The following is a 25,568-nucleotide window of genomic DNA, read 5'->3' as shown; positions in this document are numbered from 1 at the left end:
CACAGGTGTTGGAAGGGAGCGATGGTATCAGGAACACCCTAAAAAAGTAAAAGATACAAAAAAATATTGTGCAGTATAATGGCATAGGTTTGGAATAAAGAAGAAATCTTGGCTCTATAGAGTGCCTACTTACAACAGGTAAGTGATAAAATCAGCATTGAATGGATCAACGGGTAGGTGATATACCGCAGCTGCACAATCGTCTCTCCTTGTCTCTCCTTGATATCCCTACCTGAGAGAGATCCACCTAACATCACCAGTCGTTTTGGGTTCCTGCAGCTGCGGTATATCACCTACCCGTTAATCCATTCAATGCTGATTTTATCACTTACCTGTTATGTTCCTGATACCATCGCTCCCTTCCAACACCTGTGTCTACATTATCTCGAGGGGAATCTGTACATATTCCCCGTAGGAAGGTTGAGAATTTGTTTTCCGTTACACTTTACAATTTACTTTATATGTGTAATTATCACTCTAATCACTAGCACTGCTGTCTAGCGCCGTTCTAAATCACTGGGTTTCATCATTGTTCTGTCATTAAGTTCATGTGAAGATAACTTGTCATACTGCATCTGCCAGGGTACGGCAGGGCTTAGTGCCGCATCTGCCAGGGTCCGACAGGCTTAGTGCCGCTTCTGCCAGGGTACGGCAGGGCTTAGTGCCGCATCTGCCAGGGTCCGACAGGGCTTAGTGCCGCATCTGCCAGGGTACGGCGGGCTTAGTGCCGCATCTGCCAGGGTACGGCAGGGCTTAGTGCCGCATCTGCCAGGGTCCGACAGGGCTTAGTGCCGCATCTGCCATGGTACGACAGGGCTTAGTGCCGCATCTGCCAGGGTCCGACAGGGCTTAGTGCTGCATCTGCCATGGTACGACAGGGCTTAGTGCCGCATCTGCCAGGGTCCGACAGGGCTTAGTGCCGCATCTGCCAGGGTCCGACAGGGCTTAGTGCCGCATCTGCCATGGTACGACAGGGCTTAATGCCGCATCTGCCGGGGTACGGCGGGCTTAATACCGCATCTGCCAGGGTACGACAGGGCTTAGTGCCGCATCTGCCAGGGTACGGCGGGCTTAGTGCCGCGTCTGCCAGGGTACGACAGGGCTTAGTGCCGCATCTGCCAGGGTACGGCGGGCTTAGTGCCACGTCTGCCAGGGTACGACAGGGCTTAGTGCCGCATCTGCCAGGGTACGGCGGGCTTAGTGCCACGTCTGCCAGGGTACGGCGGGCTTAGTGCCACGTCTGCCAGGGTACGACAGGGCTTAGTGCCGCATCTGCCAGGGTACGACAGGGCTTAGTGCCGCATCTGCCAGGGTATGACAGGGCTTAGTGCCGCGTCTGCCAGCGTACGACAGGGCTTAGTGCCACATCTGCCAGGGTCCGACAGGGCTTAGTGCCGCATCTGCCAGGGTACGACAGGGCTTAGTGCCGCATGGGTCAGTGATGCGATTATAGGAGGATTTCATGGAGAAGTTACTGGGCCCAGTTTAATGGGAGCGAAGGGATCTACTTTAAACCAGCAGGCCACGTCGATTAAATGTTTTTTTTTTTCCATTATCTAAAAAATGTAATAGGAAGACATGGTCAGGGAGAAAGATACCAGAATTGTATTTGTTAAACTCAGATAGGCGTCTGGGGCAGGAGGGAGGGGGGGAGGGGGCAGGTTACTGCTTTAATGATTGCTGTTTTTTACTGTCTATTAAGTCTACCGAGACAACTGTCCCATGTGAGTCAGCGTATGATGTGCTGTGTGTAGAATAGTTTGTCCCTATGCACATAGAATGGGATGCATCCAACTCTGCATCTGCTCAGTTACTATTTCCACAACAAAGAGTCCAACTTGGACTCAACATAAAACCTGCATCAAATGGAATGTAAGAGTATTTATTAACAAGGTCCTTACGTGTGGCTCAAATGCAAACCTTGTTCCCTGTAGGTATCTTTATAATAATCTATGCTCTTCCCCAAGTATCAACTGACACACACACACACACACACACACACACTGTAATTTAACTCTTTGGGTGTCGGAGGGGCTGCAGCACCAGGATGCAACAGCGCAACCGGCATATCGTGATCCCGTGAACGCTTCTCAGAGGGATCACGTGATCGCAGGGTCACTGAATATGGAAATGGCAAACGTGATGATCTGTCCCGTTCCCCTGCGTGCCAGAATGCGTTCTGCGCTCCCAAACTTCATCTCCCCTGGAAAATAAGCTGTAAATGGTCCTGGTTTAATCAGCGCCGAACTGATTAGTTTGTGGCTACATCTCAGGGCAGCACCCAAAGGGTTAATACAGTTATACAGGTAACCCACCTCCTTGGATTTGTGGTTTGATTTAGGACCCTGGAACGCACTCAGATTACGAACTCTTCTGGCTTCAGCTTCTAACTTCTGCATTTTAAATACTAAGAGGTAGATCCTCAGAGGCCATTGATCACTTAACGAGAACTGAGGTTAACATCTCGTTTAGTGCAAACAGGATCTTCAAACCTCAGTAACGATGCATTAAGCACCGTTTTCAGCCGTAACGAGCCCTTGCGTTACTATAACAGATGTTGTTCGTGTTAATGATATGCACAGGAGGCGTTCCCTGTAACAGCGCCGATCCCCAGAGCTGCGTTATAGTAACTGCAAGGATTTAATGTAATGTTATGACTGCCAGGGTGGGTGGGTGACTGACTGGCAGGGTGGGTGGGTGACTGACTGGCAGGGTGGGTGGGTGTTTGGGTGTGCGAGACTGGCGGGCTAATTCCGTGGGAGCATTTCCCCCCCCCCTCCCGGCTGCTGCCCGGGGCAGGAGGCTGGCGCAGGGAAAGCTTGGTTGGCAGGCGTGGTGGAAGCTGGGTTGGCTGGCGCAGGCTCACCATGGTGCTTCCCCACTGTCCCGTCCCACGTTGGGAGCGGGCCCACAGGCGCAAGCCGGACACCCTGCTTTCCCCGCGCAAGGGAATCACCAGCATTTTTTTTTCTGACTTTTTTTTTTTTTTTAATAAGACGGACATGGACGCGCAGGGGGCCTGGGCGGCCTGCTTGGGCTGATCTCTAACCACACATTTACATCTGAAAGTTTGTTCCTATTGTGGCAATTTGAACACAACATACAAGGAGTCTCATCCCATTTCCATCTTCTGGCTGCTGGTTCCAGTTCCATTACAGCCTTTTGCTCAAAAGAACGGCCTTCTTGTGAGTTCCTTCAGCGGAGGGGGTTATCCCTGGTCCCCCACAGATCTCACTAGGATTTGTTTTTCTGTCTTTTCCCTCCTAGTTCTATAGGTTCTACCTTACTGGAATGTTCCTGGTGCAGATTTAATAGACTTAACCCCAGGTGTAGAAGCAGGGTGTGGGGGGGGGGGGTTGATGGGGGAGGGGTGCCAAGCGAGTAATAAAGGGGTTACCCCCATTGGGCACCCCCTTCCACTGTCTGGGAAGTGAGGGGTTAACCAGAAATGTACTTCTACATATGTTCCCCTGCTTCACAACCAAAAGGTATGTCCCTTGGTTATCCTATTCCCACATTTAGAGGGATTTCATGTATGTTTATTCCCCTGCCTCAGGGCAAACTGTTTTCTATTTGCTAGACGTGTATATTGGTACAATTATTGGTGTTTGTACCTTTCCAGTGTATGTACCAACCACATACACTGGGATCAGGACGGGAGGGAAAGGGTTAATTGCATTTACATGTTTATTGCCCTTTGTCCCCTTTCCCGCCTTTTCAGTCTCCATTTTGCAGCATCTCCATAGGTCGCCATTGGAGACCCATGTAATCCTATGGAGATTCCACCAATTTGGGCCCAATACCTGAGAAGACCTGCAGGTGGCACCCGAGAGGAGGAGCAGAGATTCCCCATTGAAAGTGAATGGAGTAATGCATTTCAATGGGGATTCCTTTAGGCCGACCTCTGGAGACAAGCTGGCAGCCAGCCAAACCGCAAACCTCGAAAGCGGATACAATATCTATGAAAGAGCTTTGATCACGTAATTGGCGTGGGAAATAGGCTACGGTCAAGTTCACCACCAATTAGCGTGGGAAACTTTTGTTCTAGGGCACCCAGAAATAAAATTATTTTTGCCGCTAGCCCCTAGGAACCCCCTCACTCGACCCCAACCGGATCCGACAATTAATGGCGACGAGAAAGGGTCGCGCCGGCCATGAGGGTCCTACCATTGACCGCAATGGCGGAGAAAAGCCGCGTGGCTTTTTAACACTAAGTGTGAAGCAGTGAACACTGAAAACCCATAACTCCGGTTTGGTAGGGACCAGAGGTCTGGGATTTGGCCAGCATGTAGTCGCTGCTCCGGCATGACTGCATGGCAATTTCCATCCCTCTCCCCTCAACCGAACGGAGTAGGGTTAGCTGTGAAAAGTGTGTGTTTACCATTGACTCCAATGGTAGCGGAGGTCCCACTGAATCCTATGGCGGCGCCGGCCCATGTATTTCCTATGGCAGCGCCGGCCCTATTGATTCCAATGGAGGTAAAAGCCACGAGGTAAACGGCTAAGTGTAAAACTTGAAAAACCTTAAGTCCATAACTCCGGTTCTGTACGGACTAGAGAGCTGGGATTTGGCCAGCATGTAGTCACTGCTCCGGCATGACTGCATGGCAAATCCCGACCCTCTCTGAGCAACAGAACGGAGGCAGGTTAATTGTGTAAATTGGGTTTCTGCCATTTACTTCAATGGCAGAGAAATGCAGCTTCTGTAAAAGTGCATTTAAAGTCATTTATTATAACTCCGGTTCGGTGGGTCCCAGCGAGCTGAAAATTGGCCACAGTGTAGAATCCTCTCCGGCATGAGGATCTGGCAATTTGTAGACGCTCGGCCCAGCCGAACGGATTATTTTAATATATATATATAATTGTAGAAATATACTGTATTTGGTGTCTGGCATAAAAGACCGAGTAAGATACTGGCTCTGCAGTATGTTAATGTTCAGGGGGCGACACAATGTCTACAAGACCCCTGATCAAAGGCTCCCCCACCCTGATTGTATATGCTATGGCGAAGAAGAGCATGACTTGAGTAGTTCTGTAGGTGTTGTAAATCACACCTGCAGACAAAGGTTTTCTTGTCCAGAGACCCAAAAGGCAGACTAGGAGACGCCAATCTTTTGGGAGTGGGCCTAACAAAATGGGCCCCTGATTAGAATAATGCCCACCACTGTGGGCAGGTATTACCTTGCTTCCCACGTGAGCTGGCAAGAGGTAATTGTGTGTAGGTAATTGGTAACCAATACCTAACACCCAATGTTAAGGGATAGGGCTTAAATCCTAAATAACTGATTGTACGTTCTATGCCCAGTGTCTTCGTTACAACATCTGAATGATACCTGATTGCCTGATGAATTGCCAATCCAGATCCTGATTGCTTCATTGTCCCTTTCCACGTAAGTGTCCATATTCTGTGTGTTATTTGTATATTCTGTTGTGTTCACCTTTTTCAAGGAATAAAGTATATTTATCGTATCTTAGTCACATTCGATTCAACACAGTTATTTTGGTGTATATTATAACCCTGCACATGCTCCCATGACAGGGGGGGGGGGGGGGCGAGACAAGTCTGTGCTATTCCAGAAGCGGTAACAAACCCAAATGCATTTCCCATCATAAACAGAAAAAAAATAAGGATCTCAACTATTTCTTGCATAGTTAAACTAGAATTGCTTGCAATAAATTAGCGTCAGATCAGAACCAACGCAAATACAATCCTAGCCCTTGTTACTAGTTTTAAATATTTAGGCATATAGTTTGACTCCCATTTGGGTTGCACATTGATACCCTGATGTCCAAAACATATGCCAAACTAGGTGTACTGTTACTTTATAGGAAAAAATCCTCCCTAAGTCTGTTTGTCAGAAAGTGTATCTCACAGCAGCTGCTAATACCAATTATAGACTATGGGGACTTAGTATATGGCACGGCAGCCCAAACTCACCTTAACAAACTTGATATCCTCTACAATTTAATATGCCGTTTTGTCCTCCAAAGCAACTACAACACACAAAAAACAAGATTGGTCATCACTTTAGTCTAAGGGCAAAGTTCACCTTTCCGGTCTTGCCTTCAAATAATTTCTGGACAAGCTACTCGCCTATCTTAACAAGCTCCTCACCCCTACCACATGCAGCACTTATCACTCCTCCTTCTCTTACCGAGGCCCCCCAAAACTGGAACAATCTACGGAGAATCTCATAGCCTCCACCAGTCTAAGTTCTTTCAAAACTAAAGCTGTCTCACATTTTATTCGGGTCTGTAACTGTTACATACGTCTGTAACATATATTATCTCTAACTGTGCATGCAATGTCTTCTATATAATGTATAACCCTGCTCACTTAATGTAACCATGTATTTGTCATCATAACTCTGTGCCCAGGACATACTTGAAAACGAGAGGTAACTCAATGTATTATATTACTTCCAGGTAAAACATTTTTATAAATAAAATAAAAATATATTAGAAAAACATTTAACGTTTGAGCCAATGCTTTAAAAGGGTGTGCCTCATCTTTAAGCAGAGCACCTGTATTAAATGACACAGTAACCCTCTTAATTAGGGTGTAGTCTCTGATGAGCAGTTAATGTATATATTATCACATGGATATTGAAATAAATGGGCTTCCCTGCATGGTGAAGAGAACATTAAAGTAATAGATGTTTACTTATTTGCAGATATGAATGTAAAATTCAGTGCCGCGTTCATAATTACGCGCATCCAGTTTGAAGTTATGAGCAGTAATTAGTAGCTGAGCTCCTGTCAGATGCTCTGTTCCACCACATTTTCACTAATCCAGGAATGTTTGAAGACAAACAACGCTTATAATTCACATCAACAACCCTGAAATTGACCTCTTATAAGAGCCTCAAAGCAATAAAAGATCAAATTAGGGACCTAAATCACTTAAAATTATTCAAAAATAGATTTTATACTTTATTACATAACAAGCTGAAATTACCCAGCGTTGCTCAGAAATTCCAAGAAATAAAATAATACTGAGATTTATAAATGGATCATTACATTTTTTAGTTTCTTGGGGGGGAAAAGGGTATGTATTTTTATTCTAATGTTGTTGGATAAACTGTTTTTGTTTTTTCCATCAGGCACAAAACACACATTTTTTTCTCAGTTCTCACCCTGGAGTATGCAACATAAATTTACCAATGTGCAAAACATGAATTTGCTCAATTCAGCCCAGCTACTTTAAGGGACTGTCCTTGAGATTAGTTGACATTGCAAAGGAGGCTCCACTGGAAACTAAAGGTGTTGGAATTTGAAAGGTATACCAGTAGGGATGAGGGGCATTCTTGGTATGAACACGTCTTCCCCCTTAGCATAGCCTGTTAAAATATTGTCTTTGATGAGACTAGACAAAAAAAAAATCACTATTACCATTACATAGTCCTGGAGAACCTACTGTACATTTCCCAGAAGCATGATGGGGAGACAATTTTAACCATCGTTATGTGGTGCCATCCCCGATGGTTCGATAGAGTTAAGAAACATATTGGGATATTGAACTGTTTCATTTATATCCATGACAGTTACTTGTATGTTCTAGCTTCTCCCACAATTTTTGTTATATTTGGATGTTGATTCTATTGACACAATTTTGTTTTGGAGCCAGAATTGCACGTTCGCCAAGCCACTTGCATTTTTATTTTAAAATTATTTTATGTGTTTGGAAAGACTGTGGGGCTTATGCAGAGAGTATAGAGAATGGAAATAGCGCCATCTTTTGGCGAAAATACGGACCTGAGAAGCTTGTCCTGCCGAGAACATGGCGAGATTCACAAAATCCGCCACAGCAGGTTTGTTTACTTTAAAATTAGCCAAACACGTGGCGAGAACGGTAAATTCGCCATGTTCAGATAGGGTGGTATGCCAGTAGCATCGAAGCGCTGGAACGCGCCATTCTGCCCTATAATATGGCGTGTTCCAGGTCGCCAGAAATACTTGGCAATTTTGCTACCATCTGCAAAAAGAAGGTAACGCCGTTTTCTGCATACGCCCATAAGTAACGCCAATTCTGTGGCTATTTTAATGCCGTTTTCCCTGTAACTCGCGTTGCTCTATGCATAAGCCCCTGTGTTTTAATAAATCATCTCGTCTACGATGTTGCAAAAGGTTTCTGGAAAATGGATGAGTCCAATGAGTCGTTCAACTCGAAGTTTTCCTTCGCCAAAATCAAGTTGCCATTGAGCTAATCTGCCAGCACAATGTATGTTCATTACCTTGTAAATGAACTTGCTTGTTTATTGTAAGTTTTAATTTGGTTAATGGAAACATTCCGCCAGCGATATGATTTTTTTAAGAGTTTCTTTCAACGCCATAGTTCCACAAATGTGGCTAGAATGGATTGAAACATGTCAGACTTTGAAATGATACCATCTTATCCAGTTTCCAAATTTTTTTTGGCTAAGGAACCCTACGTGAAATTCTAAGGAACCCCAACCCTCTCTAATAGCACGTCTGAGATCAGATGCATTGTAAGGAACCCCAATCCTCTTTAATAGCGCGTCTGAGATCAGATACATTGTTAGGAACCCCAACCCGCTCTAATAGCGCGACTGAGTTCAGATGCATTATGAGGCACCCCAACCCTCTCTAATTGCGCGTCTGATATCAGATGCATTGTAAGGAACCCCAACCCTCTCTAATAGTGTGTCTGAGATCAGATGCATTGTAAGGAACTCCAACCCTCTCCAATAGCGCATCAGAGATCAGATGCACTGTAAATTCTTCTGTATTTGGTACAATTTTAAATTATTTGAATATTACAGGAAACCCTTTAGGGATGCCTGGGAACCCAAAGGCTGAAAAAACTGATCTAATCACTCACTTCCCTTCTTGCCCCTCTCTTGCAACAGAGACTTGTAGCCAATTATCAGCTTCCAAAAAACCCAAAATGCTGAAACTTCTTTGCCAGTTTTGATTTGGCAGTAAGTTCATTAAAGATAAAGAACTTTGACAGTTCTTTGTCACTAATTGAGCCCATATTCGTAGCTCCCGATCTCACCACACACTGTTTTAACTTCACTTTGTATATATTGAGCCCTTATATTGTGGATTAATAAAACTTTATTATTTTTGTTATTTTAATGAGGACTTTGATCAGTCTCTTTGCACAAATTGTGCATTACATAGCCCTACTGATTCAGTTCATGTATCTCATACTAATTGTCAATTTAGAGAAATCATGCAGGAGGTAAGCGGAGCACAGCAGAGCAAATGCAGGGGCTATACACCAGAATGAATAAAAATCCTTTATTGCATGATCGACATCATGGTAATGGACAAGTAAAATCTCTTACGCGTTTCAGGTTCTCTTTGATAAAGGGCAGAAGCCTGAAACGCGTAAGAGATTTTACTTGTCCATTACCATGATGTCGATCATGCAATAAAGGATTTTTATTCATTCTGGTGTATAGCCCCTGCATTTGCTCTGCTGTGCTCCGCTTACCTCCTGCAGGATTTCTCTACTTGTCTATTACCAGCGTGATGCACGCCCAAGGAATTGCTGATACCTTCCAACCGTGAATACCCCAGTCCGCTCACCTGCGCCCTGGGGGTTATGTTCCTAGTACCCATATACTTCCTAGGGGGACTTCAAACTGTTCTTAGGTTATCAGATATTTATTACTGATTTTACCATTAGATACAGGTCCCGCCCGCTACAGAGAGGAAGGGGTTAACTCAATGGAACACACGGCACTTATATTGTGAAGACGGCTTTTTCCACTTTGTCATTATAAATACATGATACATATCTTCACAAGGAATACCATATAGCTGAGCACGGTATTGGGGATTTTTCTCCTACTTTTCACTAATTGTCAATTTGTTGACTAAGATGTACAAATATTATTTGAGTTGAGTGCAAACCTTGGAGGCCTTTTTCCCTGGTTTTCTCTGACCTGGATCTGTCCAATACATTTTACTATGGACGTTTCTGTCATGTGTTATTTCATATCTTAAATCCAGGATTGTCTGTAAAGTTGAATGCAATAAAGATGAAAGACATTGCTGTATTAGAGATCTTTCCTGTAGAACATTTTTCTTCCATTGTTTCGTGCCAAGTAATACAGGGACATATGAACTTCCGATTGTTCTGTTTCTGGAACAAGGCCAACACTTGGGATTCATTTAGCAATTGCCAGGGGTTTACAAGGCACTGCGGGTTACACAGTACGTGAACACAGAGAATGAAACGACAACATTGTGTTCCAATTTGCACAACTAACCTTTTATATCCAACAGATGTTATTGCCAGTGTTCTTAATTTACAATCATTATGAATAATAGTAGCACGGATTGCCCGGAGAAAATTAGAATAAGACTCCATTAGTAAGTAACTTAGATGGAGAGGCAGCACCTCCTCTAATAATTATATTGGGGCTGGATACCTGAAGCTGGGATTCCAAAGAAGCAGGAGGGTGGCAGCATGAAGGCGGCCGGCGCAGGCAAGTGCCTACAATACCACGTTGTGGGTGAGGAATAAGGACTTACTAACAGTCCTCAGTCTGCTATGGCACTAAAGGATCCTGTGGCTTAATGTTGGGTATACTTGGTCTCCGCATGCAGTCACTTCTGAGTATAACAGGCTGGCATCGGCCATAGCCCTCTGCCCTTGCAACTACAGTATGTGATCGCCATTTTATATGACCGGCATGGCTGTTGTTGTTCACACAGAACCCCCGTGTGGCTCTTGTATCTTCTGTTTAGATCAGTTTACTTCTACTTACCACACTGCAGTAAGTAGATGCATCTGCCGACTGTAGACCCCTTTGCTGACACAGATACCCAAATATGGATACATGATTAAAACCATATGTATATAGTGCCATTGTAAGTAGCGCTTCACAGCAGTAATACACGTGACCATCGTATAAATAACAAATACAAATAACACATAAAGGGAGAAGTGCTTCTGACAAAAGTGACATTTAGGAAAAGTAGTCCCTGCTCCGAAGAGCTTACAATCTAATTGGTAAGTGGGAAGAACGTACAGAGACAGTAGGAGGGCGTTCTGGAAAGTGCGTCTGCAAGGGGCCAAGGTTTATGTATGAGGTGTAAAGCTTCAGCCACAGAGCTACTCATATGCTTCGTTAAGGAGGTGGGTTTTAAGATGGGTGTTAAAGGTGGATAGAGGGTGCTAGTCGGATATTGAGTGGGAAGGGCAGTCAGTGAGAAAGGTTTAAGGGTGGAGAGGTCTTTACGCCCTTGTTTGGAATTAGAACCTATGATGTGCCTCACCATATATGGGGCTTCTCCCCACAGGACAGGGCGTTGGTACTCTTGTTTAAACTGGGGGATCCCAGCACTATAGGAGGGCGTATTGCTCTTTACTTTAACCTTGTATTGCATCACTGCCCTCACTGTCCTAGCTAATTTGCATACTTCGCTTGCTTTGAAACACAGATCCTGTGACAGATCACTGCTTTAACTGCATGCAGACTGTCTTTTAATTGTTTGATTGTTTTATTGCACAAATACCAGATAACAGTGTCACCTTGCACTTGAGCTGTGGGGCCAGAAATTGAATGCTGTATTCATTTGTACAGTATGGTATCTGGACAAAGCTCCCAACAGGGACTGAAATGTCAATCACTGTGTAAATAAAGTCCACTTAGTGAAGATGGCCAAGTGTTCTGGAGAGAATCCATTGCTCTCTCGCAACACCGGCACACCTCAGCATCATTCCTGGAGGGCTGGTACACACATCATGCAAAGTACAATACAAAGAAATACTTCACACAAAACCTGGTTCGATGAAGACACGGCATTGCAGAAAATGTGATCAAATGAATTTATTGTCCATTAAACAAAACAAAGGAAAGAAAACAATCGGGGGGAGGTGCACAGCCGATAGAAAAAGTTCCAAACGCAACTAATTGAGAACTGAGAACTAGAGGAAGGCGGAGCTGTAACATTCCGAGGATTGGGCGGAGCACAACTGATACATAGTAAATGCATAGTAGATTCAAAGGCATAACACAAATATAAACTATTCTGTCAAAGATAAAAATAAAAGTCTAAAGTGTTACCAAAATATGCGAATAACTAACAAATATATTGATACACAAGAATAAACAAAACCAAAATAACTTAATATGTAAAGCAATAATTTGACTAGACAAATATATATATACTCAAAATAAATTTAAAAGATAATATATTAAATAAAAAAAATAATTAAATAAATTAAATATAAAGACTAAGAAAATCTATAACCAACAATTTAGCAGCAGCTAGAAATCTCTAGTCATATATATACATATTTCCATAGTTGTAATAGTATGCAATAAGCACAACAGTCCACTTCTATATACATATGTATAACGTTTTTAGTAACCATATGGAATATAAGTGATAACAATGAAGGATACCTAAATACATATGTAGCCAGGTCCCCATCTGCCTGTCGCCCCTCCCTCACCTGGCTGGCGATCGCGGGTGCCGCCGAGCCCCATGGCGGACCCGTCGGCGATTGCAGGAGTGGGGGGCGGATAGGAACTGGTGCGGAGGTTGCCGGGGACGCGAGCGGCTGGTTGTTAGGGCCGCTGGTGCGTTGTTAGGTCTCCCGGCGGTTCCCGGTGCAGGGCGCCGCCATGTTTGCTGCCTCGCGCATGCGCAGTGCGGATGTGCGGTGGAGCGCCCCTGGTAGGTCGCGCATGCGCAGTATAGCGCGCGAACGGGTGGCCAATAGGGAGAGGGCTCAAAGCAGGGACTACGGATCCCATGTGCCTTAGGGGACCCCACGTACTGCCAGGGAGCCAATAGGGCTGTAGCATCCTCTGCTCAGAGAATTAGATACTTTCCGTGCGCTGGGGACCACGCTAGTCAGTCAGGACCAGGAAGAGCCAGGGGAGTGCAGGGGTCTGTGACCCACTGCATTAGGCCAGCAGCCCCCCTAGGCCCCAGTTAGGTCCTGAGCCCCTCACAGCTTGTGGTGCTACAGGGACAGGCCCTAGGTTAGGGACCCTGTCACATTAGTATCAGTGATAGTTAGGGATCCAGCGGACGTTGCGCTCCCTGAGAAGAGACTTGGGTTCAAGCCTCTGCCCAAAGAGACAGAGACTATCTCCTGGGTGGGATCGCCCCTGGGGACCTTCGTGCAAGGAAGGACCGGATCACAGACGGGATCACCACGCGGCAGATCCTTTTTGAAGTTTCTTGCAGGCCCGAGTGCAGGAGCACTCGGCAGGTACCTTTTATAAGTGCACCAACGAATCACCTAAATATATATCTATACTCTCACATAGTGGCAGCGCTGACCACGGGACAAAAAGGGTTACCTGTGGACACGGTGTGGGGGAACAGGGTGGTGGGTGTAAGGTACACTCCTAGTGGAGTGAAAGACACTTTGGACTGCGTTACATGTTGTGGAGTTATCCCCTAGGGGAAGTATTATTATAAAGCACATAGTGGTTACGTGTAAGTAAAGTGTGTGATTATTCTGCAATTACAGTAAAGTGGTTACATACATCTCCGTGTATGTGCTTATTGTATATGTGGGTCCTGTGTAGGCAACCTTCTACATTCCTAGAACCCTACACAGGTGGAGGCGCTGAAAACCAGAACGTTCCAGAGATTCACCCCAGGCTCTCACTAGTGGAGGCTCAACCCTCCTGTGGGCATGACAGGTATAACGCACCACACCTGGTAACATTAGGTTCCCCGCACACACACACTATATGTGATTGGGTAGGGGAATACCCGTTACACATATATAGAAATGTATAGATCTAAATTCTTACAACAATATTATCAGTATAGATTAAAGGAAATAGTATATGATTTTATAACAAACCATGGATCCAAGAAGCCTATAACGAAGTAACAAAGACATATACTGTAGTAGTTGTGAAATATGAACATCCTAAGCATTTGAATAAATCATAATTACAAATATGCTAACATGTAATTAAGCATATCTTATAAGAGATGCATTGGATTATAAACTATAATGTCTCGGTCTGTTAGAGAGTGCTCGAGTTCCCAATCGGTTTTAATGCCGTTTGGACTCAAAGTGTTCATAGTATAAATCCAATACATTTCTTTTTTATTCAAAGTGTTTAACCTACTCTATCACCACCTCTCGGATGATGTGGAATGTGTTCAAATCCAACAAATGAGAAGTTTTCAATGCCTCCCTGAGGACAAACTGAAAAATTCCATGAAACCGGATGTGAAGTATCTTTGTTTTTGATAAGACGTACATGCTCAATAATTTGTGACCTTAAAGGTCTTATAGTTCGTCCAATTTATTTCATGTGACAACATGTAACCTTGACGTGGTCGCAAGCTTGAAGTGTTTTGGCTAAAGTATTGAACTACAGGCGGCAGACAGGGGAGGGGGGTGCGGCAGACAGGGGAGTGCGGCAGACATGGGAGGGGAGTGCGGCAGACAGGGGAGTGCGGCAGACAGGGGAGTATGGCAGACAGGGGAGGGGAGTGCGGCAGACAGGGGAGTGCGGCAGACAGGGGAGTGCGGCAGACAGGGGATTGAGGCAGACAGGAGAGGGGAGTGCGGCAGACAGGGGAGGGGGAGTGCGGCAGACAAGGGAGGGGGAGTGCAGCAGAAAGGGGATTGCGGCAGACAGGGGAGTGCGGCAGACAGGGGAGGGGAGTGCGGCAGACAGGGGAGGGGGAGTGCGGCAGACAAGGGAGGGGAGTGCAGTAGACACTACCAAAGAAAAAGCACGTTATCTCAATTAATTTGTCAAAAGACATTGATATGAATTGGTCATGAAATGTATAGTATGTCAATGATGGTTACGCATAATAATACTCTTACTGCTGACATCGTTGGTGCCAACAAGTAACTGGCAAGAAGACGGTGAGATAGGTCAATAAACACAAGCAAACTGGGTGGGAGAACAATTTATCTCCATCAGAGCCAGTTTTAAATGTGTTTGTGATGTACTATTTGCCTGTCCAAACGTTCCAAACCCTCTACTGTGGCAAAAGGTGCCCATTCTTAGCCCTTGTTCCTCTAATGTTCCTCGTGGTCTGGGGTAGACTTTGTGGTGACCAGAAAGTCGAAACCAACAGGATACTGATCAGCAGCATAAGGGTTGTATGTCGGGTTGCTAGGCAGCTTCTCCAAAAATACAGGACACAACAGTGAAAGGTGCGACATGCTTGAAACACACTCACCTCTCCATGCTGTTTCCTTCTCTCTTTGGCTCCAGGCTCCTGACACCTCCTGTTTGGCTGCATTACCAAGCAGCAGTCAATCAGGATGGAGGAAGCTCCCCTACCCTCTAGCAACAGCCCTGCTCTCTCCCTGCTCAGGGATATCCCGTGCTCCCCCCAAGCCAATCAGGTCACTATGTCCAGAGAGGTAATAACGGAATACTCATACATGTCTCATGTTACACATACATGTCCAGAATTACCTCTAATTTTCTTACTGCACAGACTTCAAAGACAGGACAGTCCGGTGTAATATTGAACTCCTGGAAACCCTATTGGTATGATGGTTTTGATGAGATCCCAGAAAGGTTAATCACAGGAAGCAGTGGGTCACCCAAAAATGTAGGTGAATACATTTATAGAACAGTATCCTTAAGTTGCACTCAGGAAACTTCCTCATACTACACTATAACTAAATTGATCAGAAGAATACGGGAGGAAAAAAAAAACCTATGAAATATAAAATTAAAAACCCCTGGTAAAATCTAGAAACTTGATCCTTGCCCCACAATTCTCACATGTAGGGTGAAATTCCATGTGATGGCACACAGAGTGATTCACATCAAATAGAAATGTGTCTGTTCTGCATGTCTGATGCATTGATCTGGTGTTATTTACATGGAGAAAGTCCCTAATGGACGGATTCCTCTGAGAAACAAAATCAATGTGCGCCTATAAACTGTGCTGACAAGCATTGAAACCGCGCTAAATAACTAAACTCCCTCTTCTAAAGCAAAAACAGAACTTTTGTTGTGATTGACAAAAAATTAAATCCAAGAAAGAAAAAAAAATTGAAGCCAAAAATGATGTAATACATATAGGCGGGTGATGTTGCTGATATAGACATTATCTGCTGTCAGCTAGTACAGGGGTGGTCATCTGCCGCCCTCAAGAACCACCAACAGGTCAGGTTTTTAGAATATCCCAGTTTCAGCACAGGTGCCTCTGATTGAGCCACCTGTGCTGAACCGGGGATAACTGGCAACAGTTGTTTGGAGGTAGGTGGCCCCTCCTCCCAGAGCAAACCCCTCCCCACCTTTTTAACTTGGGAGGTTCTAGCATTTTGCTGAATGGACAGGACTCACTGTGGTTGTTTCACTCATACAGAGGTAAAAGGAACGGTTCACCGTGCAGTGTTAGGACCTGCATTATTTTGGTTATACCTTGACGTTGGTATGCAGGCTTATGACGCTTTGGCCAAAGGGGTTAACTAAATAACCAAGAAAATATTATTATTGAAGTATTGAAACTTGATTCTAATTACCATATATGTTTTGTCAATTGGATGTAGCATTGGGCTCCCCTGTCTTTTGTTTTATGCTGAAGCAGGGATATGCTGAAAACCTGATCTGACGGGAGAGGGGGGGGGGGTTGGCGTTGAGCCCCCCTTAGTTACTAGATCTCAATTGTGAAAATATTATCACTAATATCATAGCAACTTTCAAAGGATGGCTTAAGCTGCTTACGCATTTCATTTGACAAATTCATTCAGACAGAACATATCTCTTGATGTGTGCACCCCGAGGCAAGAACATAAGAAAACATGAAAGACATTGACAGTGCCCCTGGAATTTGTATTGAAATGTCATTACCTAGAATCCCTAGCTGCAATGAAGGCAATGTATGCCAAGAGATAATGGGGAAGGGCAGGGCTGCAGACCTATCTGACATAAATACCCCTGGTGGGTGCATTTTTATTTGCTTTTCTAATGACTGGGAACAAACAAATCTTAATATAAAATGTGTTTAATTCTTCCAGCACTTTTCTTTTGCAGCAATAAATGACTGGAGTTTTTTGCCCCCTCTACTAAACCCGCCTGATGTAATCAAAATCACATGAAAAAAAAAAACCTTTATTAAACGGTATGCAATGTAAATACAAATATGTCTAAATACTTACATATTTCAACAGCTCGCGCTTGCAAAATTAGGCTGCGTCCACGCTGCCGCTGAGAGCGGTGACATCACTAACTCTCCAAGCATGAGCACAGGGTGACCTGCATAATTTTTCAAGCACGAGTGGGAGGCGTGGATCGGGGCTATTTGTGTGTGCCTGTGCGCTTGTGGCTGTGTGTGTGCACTGACTGTTGCTGAGCGCGCTTGAAAGTCAATTTTGTTTGTCTCCCCAAGCACCAAGCTTGGGAGAGCGTATGTGTACAAAGGCAATCCTTTGGGGGGGGGAGGCATTCATCCACCTCTTTGCTGCCTCCCTTCCCTCCCTCCCCGTCTTTGCTGCCTCCCTTCCCTCCCTCCTCCCTCTTTGCTGCCTCCCTACCCTCCCTCCCCCCTCTTTGCTGCCTCCCTTCCCTCCCTCCCCCCTCTTTTTTTCCCTTCTCCTCCTTGTTTTCCTTTTCCCATTTGCCTCCCTGCTATTTGGCTTGCTGACCCCAATGTCATCCACACTCCTACCTACAGTATTATGTATTATTTTTATTTATTTTTTCCATTTTCAATGTTGTGTTTTCACTTTTTTTTTTTTATTATTTCTGTACATGCATAGTGTGATTGATATAGTGGCAGCCGACCCTTTCACTTGCAGAGGATCGCAGCGAAGCAGGTTGCCAGCGGAGGAGAGCAGGAACACAGCGCTATTGCAGGGCAGACACCGGAAGGAGGGGCATTTGGCATCACAGCGCTTGGGCGTGCTCCTCCCCTGTACATCCGAAGCCCTAGCGCATGTGCACTCATACCATCACGTGACCGCCACCCTGAACTATCCTGTTCGCTCGCCCGCGCACATCTTATTTGCCGCCCACGCACAACTTTTTCACCCTCCCGCACACACCAGGTTTCACCGCACGCCACATGCGCCCCCCCCTAGATAATCTTGCGCCCCCAGTTTGCGCAAGGCCCCGCCCCTGCAGCAAGCCACAGCACAGAGAAGCAGCAGCACGGAGCTTGAGCTTCTTGGCCACTCGTGCACAGCATCTGCCAGCCCCCAAGTTTCGCCGTATGCCGGCTGCACCCCCCCCCCCCATAAATAATCTTGCATGCCCCCCAGGTTGCGCACAGCTGTACTATAACATAAAAACGAAACCTGCGCTAATCTGGAAAAAATATTTTCATTAATTAAATGTATGCTCTACTACTAATTACTTACTGGAACCTCGCAATAGTCCATAAAATGTATATTTAAGAAAGAAAAAAAACACAATGAAAAGGAAAATACAAGAAAATCCCAATACTTTAGTGAACGAAAACTTGAAAGCCGTGTCCAAACACTGTAGAGTCCAAGATGAAGAATCCAAGACCTTGATGTAAAATACAGGATTATCCAATGTTATCTCCCATGGTCAGTTTCTCACGTTAAACTTGAACTCCACACGTGTAGGAGGACACCACTCCAGAAATCGCTGTAGCCACTCAAACCGACCAAGTCACAACAGAGAGAATAGATAGGCACACGGAGCTCCATAGTGTAAAATCCCCATTCAATATAGAGAAAAATGTCGAGAAGATCTACTCACAAACGATATTAAAAATAAAGCGATTGTCTATGACAGGGGTGGCCACTCACAGTCCTCAAAAGCCACCAACTGGCCAGATATTAAGAATATCCCTGCTATAGCATAGTATAGTGGCTCAGTGAGATATACTTAAAAGCTCGCCTATTGGTGGCTCTTGAGGCTGATCTATGTCATGGTGGAGTACTGAATTCGCAGTAGTGCCGACAGTGCTGACGACGTTCTCGTCTGTGTCTCCACTATGCTCCTCCTCCTGTAAAGTACAGATGTCGGCTGATTCCCAACGCGTTTCATCGCAAAGAAGTGACTTCTTTAGGGCTTACTTTTTTGCAAAATGGCAAAAAAGCTCTTCATATAGCCTGCAGTTACAGTACCGCGGTATACAATTGATACAATTAATGACATAATCTAGGTTTCAGATTGTAACAATAATTAATACATATAACACAAGTGATCTCAAAGTGTACTGTACTTCTCCAAAGTGCAACACAATAACAGCGCAGCATTGCACTTCAGAGAAAACACTAAATATAAAATCAAAGTGTCAGACCAAAGATACATGAAAAAAAAAGAAGAGATCCAATGAGAATACAAATATACAAAAGGTATATCAAAAAAGTAATCATATATAGATACAAAAATAAACAATATTTATCTACGGTATATGACTCATAAGAAGAAAAAAATACAAAAAAATGCTAAACTGAGCAACATTATAGGAAAAAATGAAAAATGGGGCAAAAAACAAACAAACGTATATCTGGGCACATACAAAACATAAAAACACACCTGTATATAGACATTGATAAAATATATATCTCTACAAAATAGCACTTGTCTTCAAATGTTCATTTAAGCCTTCGAGGGAAGAGTGCCCATCTTAAAAATCCAATACATTTCAAGTTTACAAAGGGTCCCTTCCACGCTGAAGACCAATAAAACTAAGACAATTGGGATCACTGTGATGGTGTTTGTGATGCGTCTATGCTCCATGAATCTGATCTTGAGAGGACGTGTGGTCATCCCTACGTATTGGAGTCCACATTTATAAACTAGTATATACACAACGGCTTCTGTTGCAGTTAATGTGGCTGCAGACCTGGAATGTGCTTTCATTATTGAATATTTTTTTTTTAGCATGTTCTTGTATAGCGCTGCTAGTTTTACGCAGCGCTTTACAGAGACATTTTGCAGGCACAGGTCCCTGCCCCATGGAGCTTACAATATATTTGTTGGTGCCTGAGGCACAGGGAGGTAAAGTGACTTGCCCAAGGTCACAAAGAGCTGACACCAGGAATTGAACCAGGCTCCCCTGCTTCAAACTCTCAGTGCCAGTCAGTGTCTTCACTCACTGAGCCACTCCCTCTCCCTGTAACATCATTCTGTCCATGTAAGATTACATTCAGTGCATGCATTGGCCCCACATTTATAGTCAATATTTAAAATAGCCATCATCTTTTGTTGACTGATTGTTTTTTATGATGAAAAGGGACTGATCTCTATCTGAAACTATATCTCTTTTGGAACACGTATTGTTCATGGATTTTGTTATTTTTAATAACGTTTCCCATTTCAGATGTAGCTTTGATGGAAGATCTAGGAACAAGATTTTCTTTATAAACCCTTATCTCTGAATATTTTTACAGAGAACATCAAATTTATAGTCGGTGTATTAATTCACCCAAACCCGTTGACAAAATAATCATCCAAACCTAAGTGTATACTGTACGACATGATCTGAAAGTAAATATATGTATGTGTGTATGTGTATATGTATATGTTATTATTGTTAGAATAATCTGTGTTTAAATCCTGTGTAATGCTGCAGGCATAAGTTTATGGGGGTCAATGTTAAAATAGATTTGAAGCAAAAGGTGACACTGTGTGCTTATTTGCATTTCATTTCCTTGGCTGCAATGGAAGCACTGTGAGATAATAGTGAAGAACAGGGTTGCAGACCTGTCTGATATTTAAATGTGCTCACAAGTGATATTTTTATTTGCTTAAGATCTTGGGTAATTCAAATTTTTCAAATAAAAATCCAGTATGCTTCACAGCGGTCCAGGAGAGTGATTCTATTACCACTGTGTACCGGTAGTGGAATATGTTGAATTCAAATTAATAAAAAATGATCTATACTTCTATATTCACAATTCAAAAAGTGTCTAGACGCTGGATGTTATGCATCTCCATATTTTTTTTAAATAAACCGTACATGTTCCATTATTCTAACTTTGAGTGATCTTGCGGTTCTACCCACGTAGTATTAACCACATCCACAATATAAAAGATATTACTAATCGCAGGAATTGACCGCTTGGAATTCCTTTATTCCTAATAATGGCTCGTGTTGGCCAAAGTCACTCCTAAAAAGTGTTTTGTGGATTTTCTTTACGAAAATCATCTGTTTGGATACTACAGTTAATATCAATATATAGTATTAAATCCAAATAATGCATGTGATGAATATTATAATTCAAAGTGAAATTTAAATAAAGTGCACTCATGCACTGACATCACCCCTGATGAAGTCAGTGCATCTGATGAAACGGCGCAGGGTACATATCATCATGTTAGTGTCAGTCAGCTGTGTGAGAGGATTCTCCATTGAAGGAGCTGAAGGCAAAGAGAAGTGAACTCCAAAGGTTCAGTGATACATCCACAGTTATCCAGTTAAGTATTTGAGAAGTAACCGGACTCTGTGATTTTGGCATGCAGCCCACGGATCGTGGGATTCCTGAGCATTTGATCCATCTAGCAGTGTCAGGTGTAGTGTGAGTACGTGGACGGGCCAATAGAAAATCTACACCACTCCCTCCTTTAAATACCATCAGCTCAGCGAATTGACCTGCTTTTTCCCCGAATCAACACGCAAGTCTCTGTGTGCTGCAGTTTGGAGACTTAGCTGACGGGGACCTGCAGTCTTATACGACACCAGATTCTGCATTGTTGGTGGGAATGGTGAGGATCAATTGAGCCCACACCTGTTCACTTTTACCCCTTCCGGAGTAATGGGATTGTTATATCATATTCCTCACTCACCTTAGTGTTTTGGACTTTGCGGTCTGTACCTGAACATTTGTCTGCCACCTCTCCTATTACATAGCAGTTGATTTATCACTGTATGTCTCAGCAAAGATCTACTCTTTTCACTGAATTACAGCATACAGATGCAGCCACGAGTATCCGAACACTTGCCTTGGAAAATCTGGGGAAATCATCCAGTAATGCTGCAACATTTCTGTGACATTTCTGCAGACAGACTAATGGCCCATTGGACTAACACAGCGGGGGTCCCTGGCAGTCTCATTCAGTTTTAAAGCTCATCCTTACATCTCAGCCCTAATTTCTCGCTATACACCATCCTGGCTCTTGCGTTCTGCTCAAGGATGTCTTCTCTTTACCCCTTCTGTATCTAAAGCCCTCTCCCACCTTAAATCCTTCTCACTGATTGCCCCACACCTCTGGAATGCCCCTCCCCTCAATATCCGACTAGCACCCTCTCTATCCACCTTTAAGACACACCTTAAAACACACCTGATTAAAGAAGCATATGAGTAGCTCCATGGCTGATAATTAACACCTCATACATTAACCTAGGCCCCTTTCAGATGCACTTACCAAAATGCCCTCCTACTGTCTCTGTACGTTCTTCCTACCAACAAAATTAGATTGTCAGCTCTTCGGAGCAGGGACTCCTCTTCCTAAATGTTATTTTTATGTCTGAAGCACTTCTACCCTCTGTGTTATTTATATCATTTATTATTTATGATTGTCACATATTACTGCTGTGAAGCACTATGCACATTTATGGCGCTATAAAAACAAAGACATACAGTACATATATTACTCCTTGAAGCTTTGTGCATCACGAAACTTGTTGGAGGGTCAAGTACCTCCCTTTTACTAAGGCTCAATTAAAGTGAATGTTTATGTCATGTATTAGCCCACATTTCTCTATTTGTGTACTGCACTGCCAATAACAATATAGCTTGGATCTTCTTCAGCTATCAGCACACAGAGGGAGTCCTCAGAAGCAGAGAAACTCCCCAAGCGGCGACTCATTGGAATCTCAAGCCATCACACCTTGCGATATCCAGCCTGAGTACCTTCTTTATGGCAGAAGGGGAGGTAGGCCTGGAATGTAATGCTTTTGGTATTTTCTATTATGCAATTTAACGCTGATTATCCAGGGTGCATGTAACTTGAGTGCGATCATTGAGTCTATGGTAATTAATACTCTCACGTGATGAAAACCATTGGTAGTTATTTTAGAGTGAAATTTAAAGAGAACAAACAATATATTAAGAAGAGGCTGTGATTATCGCTACGATTGGGGCTCCATCGTACAATATATTCGATTAACTTTTTGTACTATGTATTTTTCTCATTTAGCTTTTTTTTTCTCTGAGCACCTGACAAGTTCCAGCTACACTATTGTCTATATTTGTAGCACATAACTAAGTTGCCACAGATGTTGGCCACGTTATTGACCCTGTGGCGCTCTGCAGCGGGATATACACAACGCACCAGCGGAAGAAGTGGCCATTGTTTTGAATGAGTGTGCGGAAAGGGGGATGGGTTATCGCACCATTACACGCGAGAGTGCCACGGGTCGCAATAACGTTGGCTTCAACGTTGTGTATCCAACAAAAATGTACTTGACGCAGCACAGATATTAGTTATTTCGGTAAACAAAATGTTATTATTTTCACAGCATGGCTATTCTAAATAAAGTGACAGTAATAATCAATATTTAATAATGCTAATTCTAAATGGAAAAAAAATACACGTCATTTTGTTTTCATTTAAATTGTATCCATCAGTGTTTCAACATGACAATGTGTCGAAATGCATTTCCAATTGTGCATCATGTGGGAAGTCACACAACGACCTTCATACAACAGCACGTTTTATGAAGGTGTGTACCATTTTTAGCAGTGATATAAAGATGCACGCGCATGATAAACAACATGCCAGGATGCTGCATCATTCAACACTGGGACATTTAGAAAGGTTCAGCTTACCTGGGATGTTGTGAATAAAAGATGCTAAAAAATCCATTGCCGTTTTTTCCAAGGACCTCGGTTGTCGAAAGAGAATTATTTTGGTTAACAAAACAGTCGATGTGGTTCACCGAAGGCAAATCTGATCCTTAGACATCAGCAGAATCCTCTGTTTGAGGATAGCTGGGTATAGCTGACAAGAGCAGTGTGTGCTGAATAGCTGCTTAAGCTGGAATACACTTCAGAATAAAAGCCATGTGAGGCTGTCACATCTGTGCTCTCAGGGTATTCAGTGTTTGTAAAATATAGGTCCCACTGTATTTTCCCTGGTGGGAGGGCAACATGAAAATAATCAGGTTCTACTAGCATTCCGGTTAGGGGGTCAATATACTGTAATATAGAGATGGGGTTTCTCAACTCCGGTCCTTAAGCCCCCACCAACAGGTCTGGTTTTCATGTTATCCCTGCTTCAGTCTTTGACTGAGCTACTGATCGAGCCACCTGTGCTGAAGCAGGAATATCCTGAAAACCTGACCTGTTGAGGGGGTCTTGAGGAGTGGAGTTGAGAAACCCCTGACTTATAGAAATATGTTCAATAGACGGAAAACAAGTTATTCATGCCCTTAAAAAAACAAAAAAACTGTATTTTAAAGCAGCAGAAGCAAAAAAATAATAATTTTACTTGTGTAACCATGTCTTCTTTTTGGCTACTAATCTGCCCTGCCTAACACATAAACCCTGGTACCAGCGCAGGCAGTGTTAGGATTAATCCGGGTTTTCCCCTGCAGTAAGCAGCTCCGTTGAGTGACAAGGAGGGGGGGGTTGGGCTAAGGCCCAATCAGGGGCTCAGACCTTGGACCCTCTCCCGGGGTACTTAAGGGAGCTGCACAACCAAATTTAGGCGTTTTCTCCCATGAGAGAGAGTGATTGCTGGGAGTATGAAGACAGGGCCCATCTCTTAGGGGAGTGGGACAGCTTTCCCTCATCCCACCAGGGGGTGAGGGAAGAGCAGAGGATAGACTCTGGAGGCCTCAAGTCTCCTGGGTTGAGTCCAGGGACCACCCGGATGAACGAATAGGATTGAACCAGTTATACAGTATGCTGTATGCTGTATTCTTTGCTGTTTGAAGAATAAAAAGTTCCAGTTATTTTATATATCCTGCCTGAGACTGCAATTAATCAGGGGGGGGGTAGCAGGAGAGAGTTCTCCTGCAGGGATTACCTCCAGCACTCCTGGAGCCTGCAAGAGATGGAGGCGCCGCACCATTGAGAAAGAACCAACCATCACCCCAAAAGCCTGTCCTGTCTTCCCCATTAACAACAGCGGAAACTCAGCGCTTCTGTGAGCCGGCAGGTAAACAGCACAACACACCCTGTAATAGTGTAATCTCCCAGAGGGTGGGGGAACACCTGTTACACTTGTTCTCGAGTGTGAACCAGGTTTGATCACTAGTTAGGAATACAAAATGTGGCAGATGGTGTTGAGATCCTGGGGACACTGTCATGATAATACCTATTAAGTATTTTAAACAATCTGATGCTTCAGGGGTTAATGTGGTAGGTTTGTCTTAATAATACAAGATATTGGGTTTATGACAGGTCACAAACCTTCCTGGGTCTGTACTGCTCTACAAAGAAGACTTATTAAGGGGGGGGGGGGGGGTTATCACTGATGGCACACTAAAAGTGAAGTGTGTATACAGTATATATGTGTGTGTATATGTATGTACAAGCATACCCCGCTTTAACATACGCAATGGGACCGGAGCATGTATGTAAAGTGAAAATGTACTTAAAGTGAAGCACTACCTTTTTTCCACTTTACAATGCATGTACTGTACTGTAAACATCATATATGTGCATAACTGATGTAAATAATGCATTTGTAACCAAAATA

General features: G+C 43.8%; 1 protein-coding gene across 3 annotated transcripts in view; it reads right to left on the bottom strand.

Moving 5' to 3' along the window:
• The window catches only part of LOC142496910 (carotenoid-cleaving dioxygenase, mitochondrial-like), a 70,106-nt gene extending 46,195 nt beyond the window's left edge, over window positions 1-23,911 (bottom strand). For 2 of the 3 annotated variants that reach the window (XM_075604004.1, XM_075604003.1), the window contains exon 1: window positions 23,693-23,909. In XM_075604004.1, the coding sequence (XP_075460119.1) occupies window positions 23,693-23,729 (37 nt within the window). In that variant the 5' untranslated portion in view covers window positions 23,730-23,909. Of the gene's footprint in view, window positions 1-23,692 lie in introns of all 3 variants that reach the window. The other variant, XM_075604005.1, reaches the window with a different exon arrangement.
• Window positions 23,912-25,568: the final 1,657 nt, after the last annotated feature.

The sequence above is a fragment of the Ascaphus truei genome, chromosome 6, assembly GCF_040206685.1.
Source record: "Ascaphus truei isolate aAscTru1 chromosome 6, aAscTru1.hap1, whole genome shotgun sequence".
NCBI lineage: Eukaryota > Metazoa > Chordata > Amphibia > Anura > Ascaphidae > Ascaphus > Ascaphus truei.
The sequence above is the reverse complement of the archived record's forward strand: the minus strand, read 5'-3'. Positions and strand labels throughout refer to the sequence as shown.